This window comes from Cnephaeus nilssonii, assembly GCF_951640355.1.
Source record: "Cnephaeus nilssonii genome assembly, chromosome: 9".
In the NCBI taxonomy this organism is placed as follows: domain Eukaryota; kingdom Metazoa; phylum Chordata; class Mammalia; order Chiroptera; family Vespertilionidae; genus Cnephaeus; species Cnephaeus nilssonii.
In genome coordinates, this window is record NC_137080.1 from 35,544,550 (window position 1) to 35,556,678 (window position 12,129).

At 38.3% G+C, this 12,129-nt stretch overlaps 1 protein-coding gene across 2 annotated transcripts; it reads right to left on the bottom strand.

Moving 5' to 3' along the window:
• Positions 1-3,209: 3,209 nt before the first annotated feature.
• Positions 3,210-12,062, bottom strand: FAM229B (family with sequence similarity 229 member B). Of its 2 annotated transcripts, none has more exons than XM_079779667.1 (4): positions 11,988-12,062; positions 7,463-7,619; positions 5,291-5,429; positions 3,210-3,395 (listed from the first exon to the last, which is right to left on the bottom strand). In XM_079779667.1, exons 3-4 carry the CDS (start codon positions 5,413-5,415, stop codon positions 3,278-3,280), a joined length of 243 nt encoding a protein of 80 aa, XP_079635793.1. In that variant the 5' UTR covers positions 5,416-5,429; positions 7,463-7,619; positions 11,988-12,062; the 3' UTR covers positions 3,210-3,277. The 2 variants fall into 2 exon arrangements, with proteins under 2 accessions (XP_079635793.1, XP_079635794.1); XM_079779668.1 differs by lacking the exon at positions 11,988-12,062 and adding an exon at positions 11,774-11,868.
• Between the last annotated feature and the right edge of the window lie 67 nt (positions 12,063-12,129).

A 12,129-nucleotide genomic window follows, 5' to 3' on the forward strand; every position in this document is an offset into this window, starting at 1 on the left:
CACACACACACACACACACACACACACACACACAGTCTATATACAGAGACTAGAAATGCAACGGAAGAAGGAACTGTCCAGAATGTAAGCTCCACAAATTTTTAGGTTATGCACTGATGTGTTATAAGGGCCTAGAATGATGCCTGACATTGAAGTATATGCTCAATAAATATATGTTGAGTGAATTTCAGGAAAGCAGAGTTTTCATTAAAATTGCCCCTTCACCTCACCTCCCAAGGCAATCACTTGTAAAGTGCCTCGGAGTCTGAAGAAAAGAAAAACTAAAATTGACTTCTCCAGTTGGGTTTTCCCAAGCCCCAGAGATTTCTGATTTTCCTGAGGTTTTGGGGAGAAGGTGAGGAGGGAAATGGTATAGCCCATCATCAATACAGAAGCACTCCTTCAAGTCTTTGGTAACCTGTGAAATCCTGAGAAGTCCCGAAAAGTCAGAAAGAAGTTTGGCTACCATGGATAAAGCCACTTAAGTTTATAAACTTCATTCCCAGATGACTCTATTAGGGGACAGGGATTGGTGGGCAGAGGCTGAGGTTTAGAGATGAAAGCCAGATATGATCTGCCAAAGCATGGGTCAGAGAGGCACATGCACCAGAGGAATGTAGCATGACACTACCATTCAGAAGCAACAGTTTATTCCCTCAAGAAATGACTAAAGTGTAGTGATGGTAACTGCTCAGCATTGAGTCCCTTAGCAGCCCCACCAGACATAGTGAGTTTACAGTAAGCTAAATCAGCCACCTCAACAGAACATGTTTTCAAATGATCATGTCCTAAGACAGTTGATTAATGAGCCAATGTCAATCTGGAGGAAGATTATAAAAGAACTAGAGGCCCAGTGCACGGATTCGTGCACTGGTGGGGGGCATGGCTTATGGGGATCAGCCTGATGTGGGAGCACCACTCATCCTGGTCAGCAAAGCAACTGGGGACCCGCCCTCTGAGCAGCTGTTCCCACTGTGGGTATGCACTGTCTGCCCCCTGGTGGTCAGTGCGCAGCACAGCGACTGGTCGACTGGTCGTTCTGGTAGGTTCCACCATTGGGTCACTGGGCTTTTATATATATAGGCTAGAGGCCCAGTGCACAAAATTCGTGCACGGGCAGGGGGGGTTTCTCAGCCTGGCCTGCACCCTCTCGCAATCTGAGACCCCTCTGTTCATCATAATTATGCTTTTATCTACTACTGGAATATTTGTGGTAGATTGTCTGTTAATGCTATCATCTGTCATTCTGAATCTGTTTCTATTGACTAATTGTCTGGACCCAAGATTGTATAGTCCAGTGGTCGGCAAACCGCGGCTCACGAGCCGCGGTTTGCCGCTCTGTTGACTGAGTTTGCCAACCACTACATAAGGCATTACCCTTACCCAGAAGTTTTGCCTTCAGGTTAAAGACATTAGTACATTATTAAAATGTTTTTTAAGTGTTTTTCCCTAAGGCAGTGGTCAGCAAAATCATTAGTCAACAGAGCGGCAAAATTGCCGACCACTGGTATAGTCCTTCTTTTTTCCATACGTGGTAATTTTTTATTGGATGCTGATCATTGTGAATTTTCCTTTTTTGGTGCTGGATTTTATTGTAGTTCTTTACATTTTGAGGGTGTGTTTTTCCCCTCCTTTAATGCAATTCAGTTACTTGGAAATAGTTTGATTCTTTCAAGTTTTGTTCTTATGGTTTGTTAGCACAGGTCCAGAGCTGCCTTCAATCTAAAGCTATTCCTATCCCCCAACCCCACAGCCACCCCCCCCCCCTGAAATAATATCTTGCTGAGAACTCCATACAATGTTCCTGTATTAAGAGATTTTTCCACTATGAATTAAATATAAATTATTCCCAGCCTTAATAATGGGAAAATTTTCCCACTCAGAAATTTTTCATCACTCCTTTCTCCTGTCCTGTTATTCTTTCCCTAGCCTTGGCAACTTCTTTTCTGGATTTTGTTCTCTTCCTTTAAGGAGTAATAAATTTTTATTTGGCAGGTAATTAAGTAAATTAGGGATCACCTTGAGTCTCAAATTTCATTTTTAAGCTTTGTTAAAGTGTGTATGCATTTAGACCTCCTTCTAAGGCGTGACTTTTCTGAGGTTTCTCTATTCAAAACCCAACGTATTTAGCAAGGTCTTTCCAATCTGGCTAATTGGAATTCAAATACCTCCCAGCATTGTGTGAACTTTTCTAGTTTATATATAGAATATATAAAACTCTCAGAATTTCTCCGTTTATAAATCCCTGGCAGTTTTTCTGTTTTACCTCATGTAGTACACATGCATCTATATCTGTGCAATTATAAACTAGCAAACCTTTCATTTTGAAAGGCTTATATGTGTATCTTCAAGAGCAGCACAGTAGACAAGAAACTAGAGAAATTACCTGATGCTAAAGTCAAGTCTTTTAGAGAAGACAATTTTATGGGATGGATGATGGCAAACATCAAGAGGAAAGGAAATTAGGCTGAGTTTCTTGGGACTATTTCAAGAAGAAAAAGAAAACATGGAGAGCTGGCCTAGACCTCAAAACTGATCCTTAAGTCGAATCACATAAAAACATCCATCTGAATTTTCTCAATACCAATTGTAGACAATTTCAAGATGACTGGTTGGGACTTGAGGTACAGTGTGATGATAGCCTATCATTTTTCCTGAAAAAAAAATTGGGTTAGAACCATAGCCTTCACATTATTATAGTAAATTTAATCAATAACCTGAGCCCCTATATGCAAGCATTTTATATGCTTTGCAGATTAACCATGACTAAGAACTTCCTTTGATTTTGGATATTCTTCCAAAATACACAATCCACCGAGTTCCATTTATCACCTCATATAATTATTACTGGGCAGAGCGTTATCAAAATATATCAAGTCATAAACTGGCTTAGGGTATGCAAATAAAAAGATTCAGCTAAGTAGCAACTCAAGTATAAACAAAGGAAACAGGCCTATAACACAGTAAGCATTAGAATGGGTCCTTCCTGACTGAATAAACATCCTGAATTATTATTAAGGATCTACTCTGAGCAAGATAATCTCTAAGGTACTTGCTAATTGTGAAATATTATTTTGTCTTATCTATCAAAAATAACTGATGCTTATTACTACACATGTTTTACAGACTACATTTCTGTCTCTTCCTACTAAAAATTAATATTTCAACTTTTGTCATCATCCAAAGGTGCCACAACTTTTATTTGTTTACCAGATCATAAGACCCCACTGCTACATGACCCTGGACCTAGTCAGCCTCTACAAAAGACTCAATGATGTTATTTAGGATGCATGTCCTTGCTGCTTTGTGCAGGTATCTTTCGCATTGTTGCATAGACATTGATGGGAACATCGGTTATTGTCAGGCAATGACTTCCATGGCATCTTCGCAGTTGCCTGAGTAAAAGAGCAAGTGACATGCAGTTAGATACCACAAAGGAAACATTTCAGAGCACCAGTTTGAGTGCATGTTCAACTGTTTTAAATACTTTTGACGTATTTGAATGTCACAAAGTATAACACATGTTACAAAGGAGTTATAGGTATTGCCATACATTTAATCATAAGAAATTCATAAATACAAAGATGACCCTCCAAATGTTCAATTTGAAAGATATTCCATGATTACTAAAAGATAAAAAAGGCAGGGGTGCATAGTTATTAAACCCAACTGATAATACTAAGACAATTCATATGTATATGCACCTTAAAGTCACTTCAGTTGAGTCTACTTAAAAACTAGAGTATTTGTGGAAAAATGTAAAACTGAACATATTATTCCATATACCGTTTAAATGTTAATAGAATCTCAGATTTAAAAAGAGTCCTTAGAGGACATCCTATATTATTTTTTTTAATATATTTTATTGATTTTTTACAGAAAGGAAGAGAGAGAGAGAGAGAGAGAGAGACACAATGATCAGCTGCCTCCTGCACACCTCCTACTGGGGATGTGCCCACAAGCAAGGTACATGCTCTTGACCGGAATCGAACCTGGGACCCTACAGTCCACAGGCCAACGCTCTATCCACTGAACCAAACCAGTTAGGACAGGACATCCTATATTATAAAAAGCCTGTGGTCATGATACCCTCACACCATAATGGCCGATCACCAGGAGGCTGCGTGCGCAGCAGGCGCGGGTGGGGGGGCTGTGTGCACTGCGAGGCGCACACAGGTGGGCGGGGACTTGACGTTGCATCCCTGCAGGTGCCGGCGGGGACTTCACCAGGAGGTGCATCAGGAAAGTCCCACAGCACCAACCACAGGGAAGGACTCCGAGACTCGGGGGAGTCCCGCATGGCACCGGCCCCATGGGGCGGGACTCCAGGACTCAGGGCAGTCCCCTGCGGCACCAGCGGGGTCTTGACGCTGCGTCCCCGCAGGTGATAAATTTAGGTATTATTTTCATATACATTTTACTAATTTTCTTTCATCTCTGACACTTCTATTATAGAGAATGGACAAGTAGCAATATTAAAATATTTCCTCCAATTAATTTGCTTTTAATGTGCACAAATTTCATGCACCGGGCCACTAGTCTAATATAAAAATACATCTAGTGCTTGAATTTCCTTTCCAACATTCCCAGCAAATAATTACCCAACATTAAACATTTCTAAAGATAAATGCTCAGTACTTCCCAAAGTAGCCTATTCCATCCTTGAATTACTCTGATTTTTAAAGTACCAACCTTATTAAGCTTAAATGTGTGTTCTAAAGATTTTCAATTCATGAGAAATCTAACAATGTAGTATTTGATGTTTTGCTATGGTAAAAGCAGAAAAGTGGAACAAATTCTATTACAGTTTGCTTCAAATTTGCAAAAATTATTTTGTTTTATATAATCTTCATACCCTATATTACCCTCTGCCAAAGTCAAAGTGCCACTAAATATGAGGTCTGAGTCTTCATATTTTTAGCCTTATGCCAAGAACAGTGCCCTGCACATAACAGCACTAACGGTTTCCTTGTTTAATTGAAAGTTATCTACTCTTGAAACTATCAACAAAAACAATCTAAAAGTTTATAAAAGAAAAAGAAGAAGGAAGAGGAGGAGGAGAGAAGAAGGAGAAAGAAGAAGAACAGGAGGAGGAAGAATTGGCCTGTCATTAGACTTACAGAGGTATAAAACACAGACTCTATGCTAAGAAAACCTGAGATCTGTTAATACTAATTTAATAACAGCAATGTTCCTGGGCTTTTTTCTTCTAATATTGAACATCAGCTGAAGCTTGTAATGATGACAGCCATTACACATTTTCTCAGTTGTCAGGATAAGAAGACTTTACCTGGCTGGTGATATCTCTTTCCCGTTATAGGCAGCACTGGAGCTCAGTCCAGGTTCCAGCCCAATAGTAGAATCTCCTCCTTCCACTGGAAACCTCCGTGGCTGGGTCCCAATCCGAAAAGGCATAATTCACTGAAAACCTAGATTAGAAAGTTATAATAATGGATGGGGGGTGAATTGTGTTCAAATAGTTGTTTGGAATTTTTAATGTTACTATTTTGCTACAGGCATATTCCAGTATTCTAAAAATGACATTTTAAAATATCTATAAAAGTGTATAAAAACTATATTATACAACAATTCCTTACATAAAACATTAAGTCTTGCAACAAATACAGAAGAGCCACTGGACAATAAAAGTAAACTGTGTCCTATGATTAACATAACTGAAGTCCATTTCGGCTGTGTGAAAAACTATTCCGTTTGCATTTATGGTTATTGTGATCAACAAGCTTGAGCCCCTACCTACTCCTATCTCCGACCATCTCTCTGCCTGTCTAAGCCCTTGTCTTCCTTTGAAGGACAACTGAGTTTCATATCACCATAGTACCTTCAGCTAACCCTTCTGTTCCTAGTTATCATTCATTCCCAAGTACCCTGCCTCTACATTTACAGTGCATTAGTTAAGAAAGTGTCTTGGGAGAGCTGGATTGACTATGTGATCTTAGGCAGAGTACTAGTACTTAATCAAGTATGCTTCCCAAAGATAAATTGAGAATAATAGAATCTACTTCCAGGGTAGTAGTAAGGATTAAATAAGATAATGCATGTAAAGTGTGGTACCTAACACATACTGAGTGCTCAATAAATGTTTATTATTATTAAGCAGATGCTCTGAGCATTATTAAATATATATATATGTATATAAAATCTATACTAATAAAAGGGTAATATGCAAATAGTGGGGACGCCCTTATGTGTAACAACCGATCAGCAGGAGGCTGCGTGCACAGCAGGCATGGGTGGGCGGGGATGTACAGCATCAGGGACTTGCGTCACACCATCACAATCCATCACAAGGAAGCCTGGGGCCCAGCGGAGGCCTCCGGGTGGCGAGGCCTGGGGGTCCCTCAGCTCCGCGCAGCAAAGACTGGGGTTCCTGCAGTTCCTCGCGGCACAGAGGCAGGACCCCCGGCTCCAGCCTACCTCTTTGGGGCAATCCATCGAGGAGCCCTGGATGGGTGGGTGGGGCTTACCTCTTTGGGGCGATGGATCGCGGGGCTCCCACACTGTGACAGGGCACAAGCCAGGCTGGGGGGTTCCGCCCCCCCCTCCCCGAGTGCATGAATTTCATGCACCAGGCCACTAGTATAATATACATGTAAAACACACAAACATACATATATACACAGAGAGAGCTATCTAAAATAAGCTCATTACTGCCTACTGTTGCCTCTGCTTAGCACTTTTTCCCACCCCACTGCTCCCACCCTTTACTTGTTAGAGTCAACTCATTCATTGTCTGAATTTATATTTCACTTCCTCAGAGGAGCCTTTCATAATATGTTTCCATAGCACTCTTTATCTCTCCTTTGGAACAGTTATCATCACTCTAATTCAGGATATCTCAACTGTGACACTATTGACTTTGAGGCCAGATAATCTTTGTTGGGAAGGGATGAGGCTGTCCTGGGCACTGTAGGATGTTTTGCAGCATCCAAGGCTTCCACCCACTGCATGCCAATAGCACCCCTCCCCAAAACTTGTGACATCCAGACATTGCCAAATGTCCTCTAGTGGAGAAGGAAGGGGTGAGGGGGAGATCGCCTTCTGTTGCAAACCAGTACCCTATTTTGTAAGTGTTTTTGTTTAATCATTGTAACCTTATCCCATTCCATGTCTATCTTACCATTGCCTGGCACACAGTGGGTAATTAACAACTCTATCTTGTACAAATGTGCATGTCTTCAGCAAAAGACAGGAAAAATGAAAAATGTCTTACAACTGTTTCTTATACCTAATAAGTAAATGTTTATTGTGGTAATAAAAAAGCTAAATTAATAAAGCTTAGGAATTTGGTTATTATATTATGGTTTTTATGTACTGGGTGTCAATTACTATGAAAAAAAATGTTTATGCTCAATGACAAGTTAGTAAAATGCTATGGTTTAGTATAACTATCTTATGTAGATATTAAGTTTTAGCTAACTTGATCAAGGATACATTGACTTACCAAAATAGGCCGAGTCTGATTCCTGTAGAGGTGAATAAATCAACTGCTTCTACTGACCTTCCATAGAAGCCTGGAATTGCCGAAGGAATGATGATCAAATGTTCCAGTGACACCCAGAAATTATGACATCAGAAGATTCTTTTACATCGTTTCCTACCTGTTCAGTAATAAAATATCACATTTCATAGCTCCACCAACAACGTGGAACTTAGCTAAAAATTTAGTGTCTCTAAAGTTTGTTTCAAGGTTTATTCTTATTGTCACTGCCTTGTTTATTTTCTAATGATATACAATATTTTAATCTCTGAATATATCTATACCTATTTTAGACAATCTAATCAATCTGCACAAAATCTCATGATATTCTTGTCACTTTATATCCCATTTTCTTCCCTACCTTTATTTTCCAGACTTTCCCATAACTAATAACACAAATTATAAATCCTATCTACCTATATCCTCATCCCACTCCAATGTAAAACGCTATGGTTTTCTCTCTAGCTCTTACCGTGGATGATTCTTTATAGCTCTCACTAATGCCTGGACTACGTCTTCTTTTCTGTATCATCAAAAGAACCTTGAAATTCCCAAATTATTGCAATAATGACAGTCGAGAAAGGAAGAATACATCTTGTACTGTCCTCTCTATTCTGTTCCCTGGACCCTGAAGTTCTCCCTCTGTTCCTAACATCTTTCCAGAGGAATGATAATCAACTGTCCCAGTGACACCCACAAATTATCACATCAGAGATTCTTTCACATAGCTTTCTATCTGATCAAAAATAAAATGTCTCAATTCATAGCTCCAGCAACAAGCTGAAATTTACCTTCTGGACTTCCCTCCTCTCCCAATTTCTATATCAACAGTAATCTTGCTGAATGTAATAATTAAGTTTAAACCTTAAGACAGAACTTTGCTCTTCAGTTAACCTTTTTGTTTTTCAATTTTCATAGGCTGATGACTGAACTATTAAATGTTAGCAAGCAATTTTGCATTTAATGAAAATGTTTTTCAATACCTACATTTTATGTTTAAGTTCCTACTGCTCTGTTTTCAGATCATTGTTATAGGAAATTGACATTTTACATAATTAAGTTGATGTTAGACAAAAATCTTACCTCTACCTTTTTTTTCTTACTAGGGTGCTATCAGTGAGTAAATGATCACAATTTTAGCTTAGAGAAACTATTTAACTGAATGTGTCACAGACAAATTGAAATAATTGCTGGCCATTGTTAGGTCATTAGGACCTAAACATCAGATCCTTAAGATGGGAAAATTTTGTAATAGTTTACATTTTTTAGTGAAGACAGCAGTGGAAAAATAATGGGTTTGGCATCAGAATTAGGTTTGAATTTTAAGACCATGTTAACTCTAAGACTGAGCAAATCACTAAAAGTTTGTCTGTAAAATAGTATTAATTCCTTGTATAGAATGGTTTTTGAGGAATAAAAAAGTCTAACATAGTAACAAAGACAATGTCTGGGATACAAAAATTAAATCAGCATGTTCTCTCATCTCTTTGCATAGTTCTTGAAATTAGATTGTTGAGGCATGATTTCACTTTTTTGGGACCAATATATCTTTAAACTACAAAGTAAAGTCTCTATGTGGAATATTCTACTGTGGAATAGTCTTTAATTCCTCTAATTTACCTTTTTTTACTAGTTTATTTGGCACAAGTAGTACCAAGTTTCTTCTTTTAGCATGGATGATACCATGAAACAAACCAAACAGAAGCCTTAATCATAAAACTTTCCAGAAGACAAAGTGAACTTGACTCTCCAGCAGATCTTCACAAAGAAATAAGTGAAGTCTAAATGATGGGGGGGGGGGGGGTGGGAGGAGATGGTGAAATACTCCCCTCATAAACCCAAGAATAATAATCTTTCAATCCTCAGAATATTGATTCATGAGATTCAAAAAAGGAATGGTGTTTGAACTGGTCATATCCTAAGAAAATAGATCCATTATTAGCATTCACTCATATAACAGATAATTGTTGAGAATCCACCAGCCAGGCATGTGTTTAGTGCTGAAAATAAAATATTGATAAAAGCAAACAGTGCCTGTCCTAGTGGAGTTTACAGGTTAGGGCAGGGTATGTGCTGGACTAAGACTTCAAACCTAAATGTAAAAGACAAATAGGCATCAACTAGATGGAAATGAGTGGGAAGAAAAGACATTGAGACCCTTGGGGCGGGGGAAAACAAAGGAAATAGCTTATGAAAAAGTCATTTGCCAGTAGAGAGGACAGAAGAAGATCTGAAAAAGACAATCAAGAAAGTTAAGAAATACATCAGAGAGATAAGTAGAAGTTAAACTATGCTGAGATATAAATCCAAGTTAAATATTTTAGACTTTGTGAGCAAGGAAGCCCACAAAAGAATTTTAATCTCTCAGGAAACATATTTAGGTTTCACTGATTTTTCTCTGTTAATTTTCTGTTTTCTATTTGATTTTCACTCCAATCTTTAGTATTTACTTTTTTTCTGTTTAATTTGGGCTTAATTTGTTTTTCTTTTTCTAATGTCTTAAAATGGAAGCTTAGGTCATTGACTTGAGACCTACCTTCTTAACATCAGCATTGAATTTTATAAATTTTCATCAAAGCACTACTTTACCTTCATCCCACAAATCTTGAAATTTTGTATTGTCATATCCTTCAATTAAAATGTTCCCTCTTGGTTCCTTCTTTGACCTATGGGTTATTTAGAACTACATTATTTTGTTTTCAAATATTTAGGAATATCCTAGTTATTTCTCTGTTAATTATTTCTTAGATTTCATTGTTGTCAGAGAACATTTTTGTATGGTTTTAATTATTTTAAAATTTATTGATACTTGTTTATGGTCAGAAAACACTCTATTATTTTTGTCATATATTTCACTTCTACCTGGTAAATGTTCCATGTACACTTGAAAAGAATGTGTATTCTGCTGCTGTTGGGTACAATGTTCTAAATACGTAATTAGTTGGTTCATATAGTTGTTAAAGTCTGTATTCTTACTGATTTCTTGTATACTTGTTTGTGAACTATTGAAATAATGAAATCTCCAACGATAATAATTTTATCTGTTTTTCCTTTCTATTCTGCCAGTTTTTGCTTTATATGTTTTGAAGCTCTGTCATTAGATTTTTAAATATTTAGTAGTGTTATGTCCTATTGATGAATTAAAACTTTTATTATAAAATATCCTTCTTTATCCCTAGTAATATTCTTTGCTCTGAAATGTTTTGTCTGAAATATATATAGGTACTTTATTTATTAGTGTTAGTATAATGTATCTTTTCCAATCTTACTTTTAACCTATTTGGTCTTTCTATTCAAACTGTCTTTTTAAATAAAGAACATATAGTTCAGTTTTGCTGTTTTTATCTATTTTGACTTTTAATTAATCAAATGTTTTGATTATTCACATTTAAGGTGATAAATATGAATGAATTTAAAACTGTTCTCTTGCCATTTGTATTCTATTTATGTCATCAGTCCTTTGGTTTTTGTTATTCTGTTCTTTTTAAATAATTGAATATATTCTATGAATATATTTTATCTTCATTACTAGTTTATTGCTATGCAATCTTTGCGTTTTGCTTTGCTTTGGTTTAGTTTTGATTACTTTAGGGTTTAGAGTGTATATTTTAACTTTTCAGCCTGCCTTCAATAACATTATACCACTTCATATATACTAACAGAACCTTGCAAGAGTATATTCCATTCCCCCTCACCCACCCTATTATTTTTCAAATATATTTTTATTGATTTCAGAGAGAAAGGGAGAGACAGATTGAAACCTCAATGATGAGAGAGGTTCATTGTCCCGCTGCCTCTTACACTACAGGGGATCGGACCTGCAACCCGGGCTTGTGCCCTAATCAGAATCCAACAGTTGAAGCTCAACCACTGAAGCACATCGGCTGGGCCACCCTATTATTTTTGTCATACACTTCACTTCTACCCAGATCATAAACCCAAACACTGCATATAAGTCAGATGTTTTAATTTCATCTCTTTCATCAGGTTTCTATCTACTCATTTCCACCGTCATCCACTGAACGCACTTATAGTCAGCATTACCCAGTATTTTAAGTCACAATAACTTGAGCATTCCGGGTGTATCTTCCATTAGATTGTAGGTTTCTCGGAGCTGGGGGGGAGGGGAGAGGGGTCTACGTCTTAATTTCTTTAGAACCCTCCAGAGAGCCTAGAAGTTAAAGTTGGCAGCCTCGAGCTTCGAACAACACTGGTTGGGTCTCCAAAGCGCCATTTTGTCAGAGTAGAACTTCTGTTCCATCTTGCCACGCCTACCGGTCTGAGGTGTCTTAGTGCTCATCGACATTCTCCGTTTTCCATTAGAACAAAGGGCTTGTGGGATAGAGACTCGAACGCAGCGCCGAGGAATCTGAATAAACGGAATTTGGCCTACCCACCCCCTAAGACTGAACGACCATCCTCTAAGAAGGGCCCGCTGACAGGTTTAGGGCACAAATCCCGCTCCCAAACCCAATCACCCGCCCGTTACCCGGGTCTCGGGCGCTGCCAACGCTAACGGATGTCGACACGGCAGCGAGGCTCTGCATCCGGAGGTACAGTCGCTATGGTAACAGTGAGACGCAGGCGTACTTGGCGGCCTCTGACGGAAATGCTTGGAGACCAAACCTAGA

What these genes read in the sequence shown, in the direction of transcription:
- FAM229B (XM_079779667.1), bottom strand. Translation starts at nt 5,415, where the DNA reads ATGCCTTTTCGGATTGGGACCCAGCCACGGAGGTTTCCAGTGGAAGGA. An exon ending in AAAGAGATATCACCAGCCAG is followed by an intron (nt 3,396 to 5,290) that starts GTAAAGTCTTCT and finishes TCTTTTACTCAG; the next exon opens with GCAACTGCGAAGATGCCATG.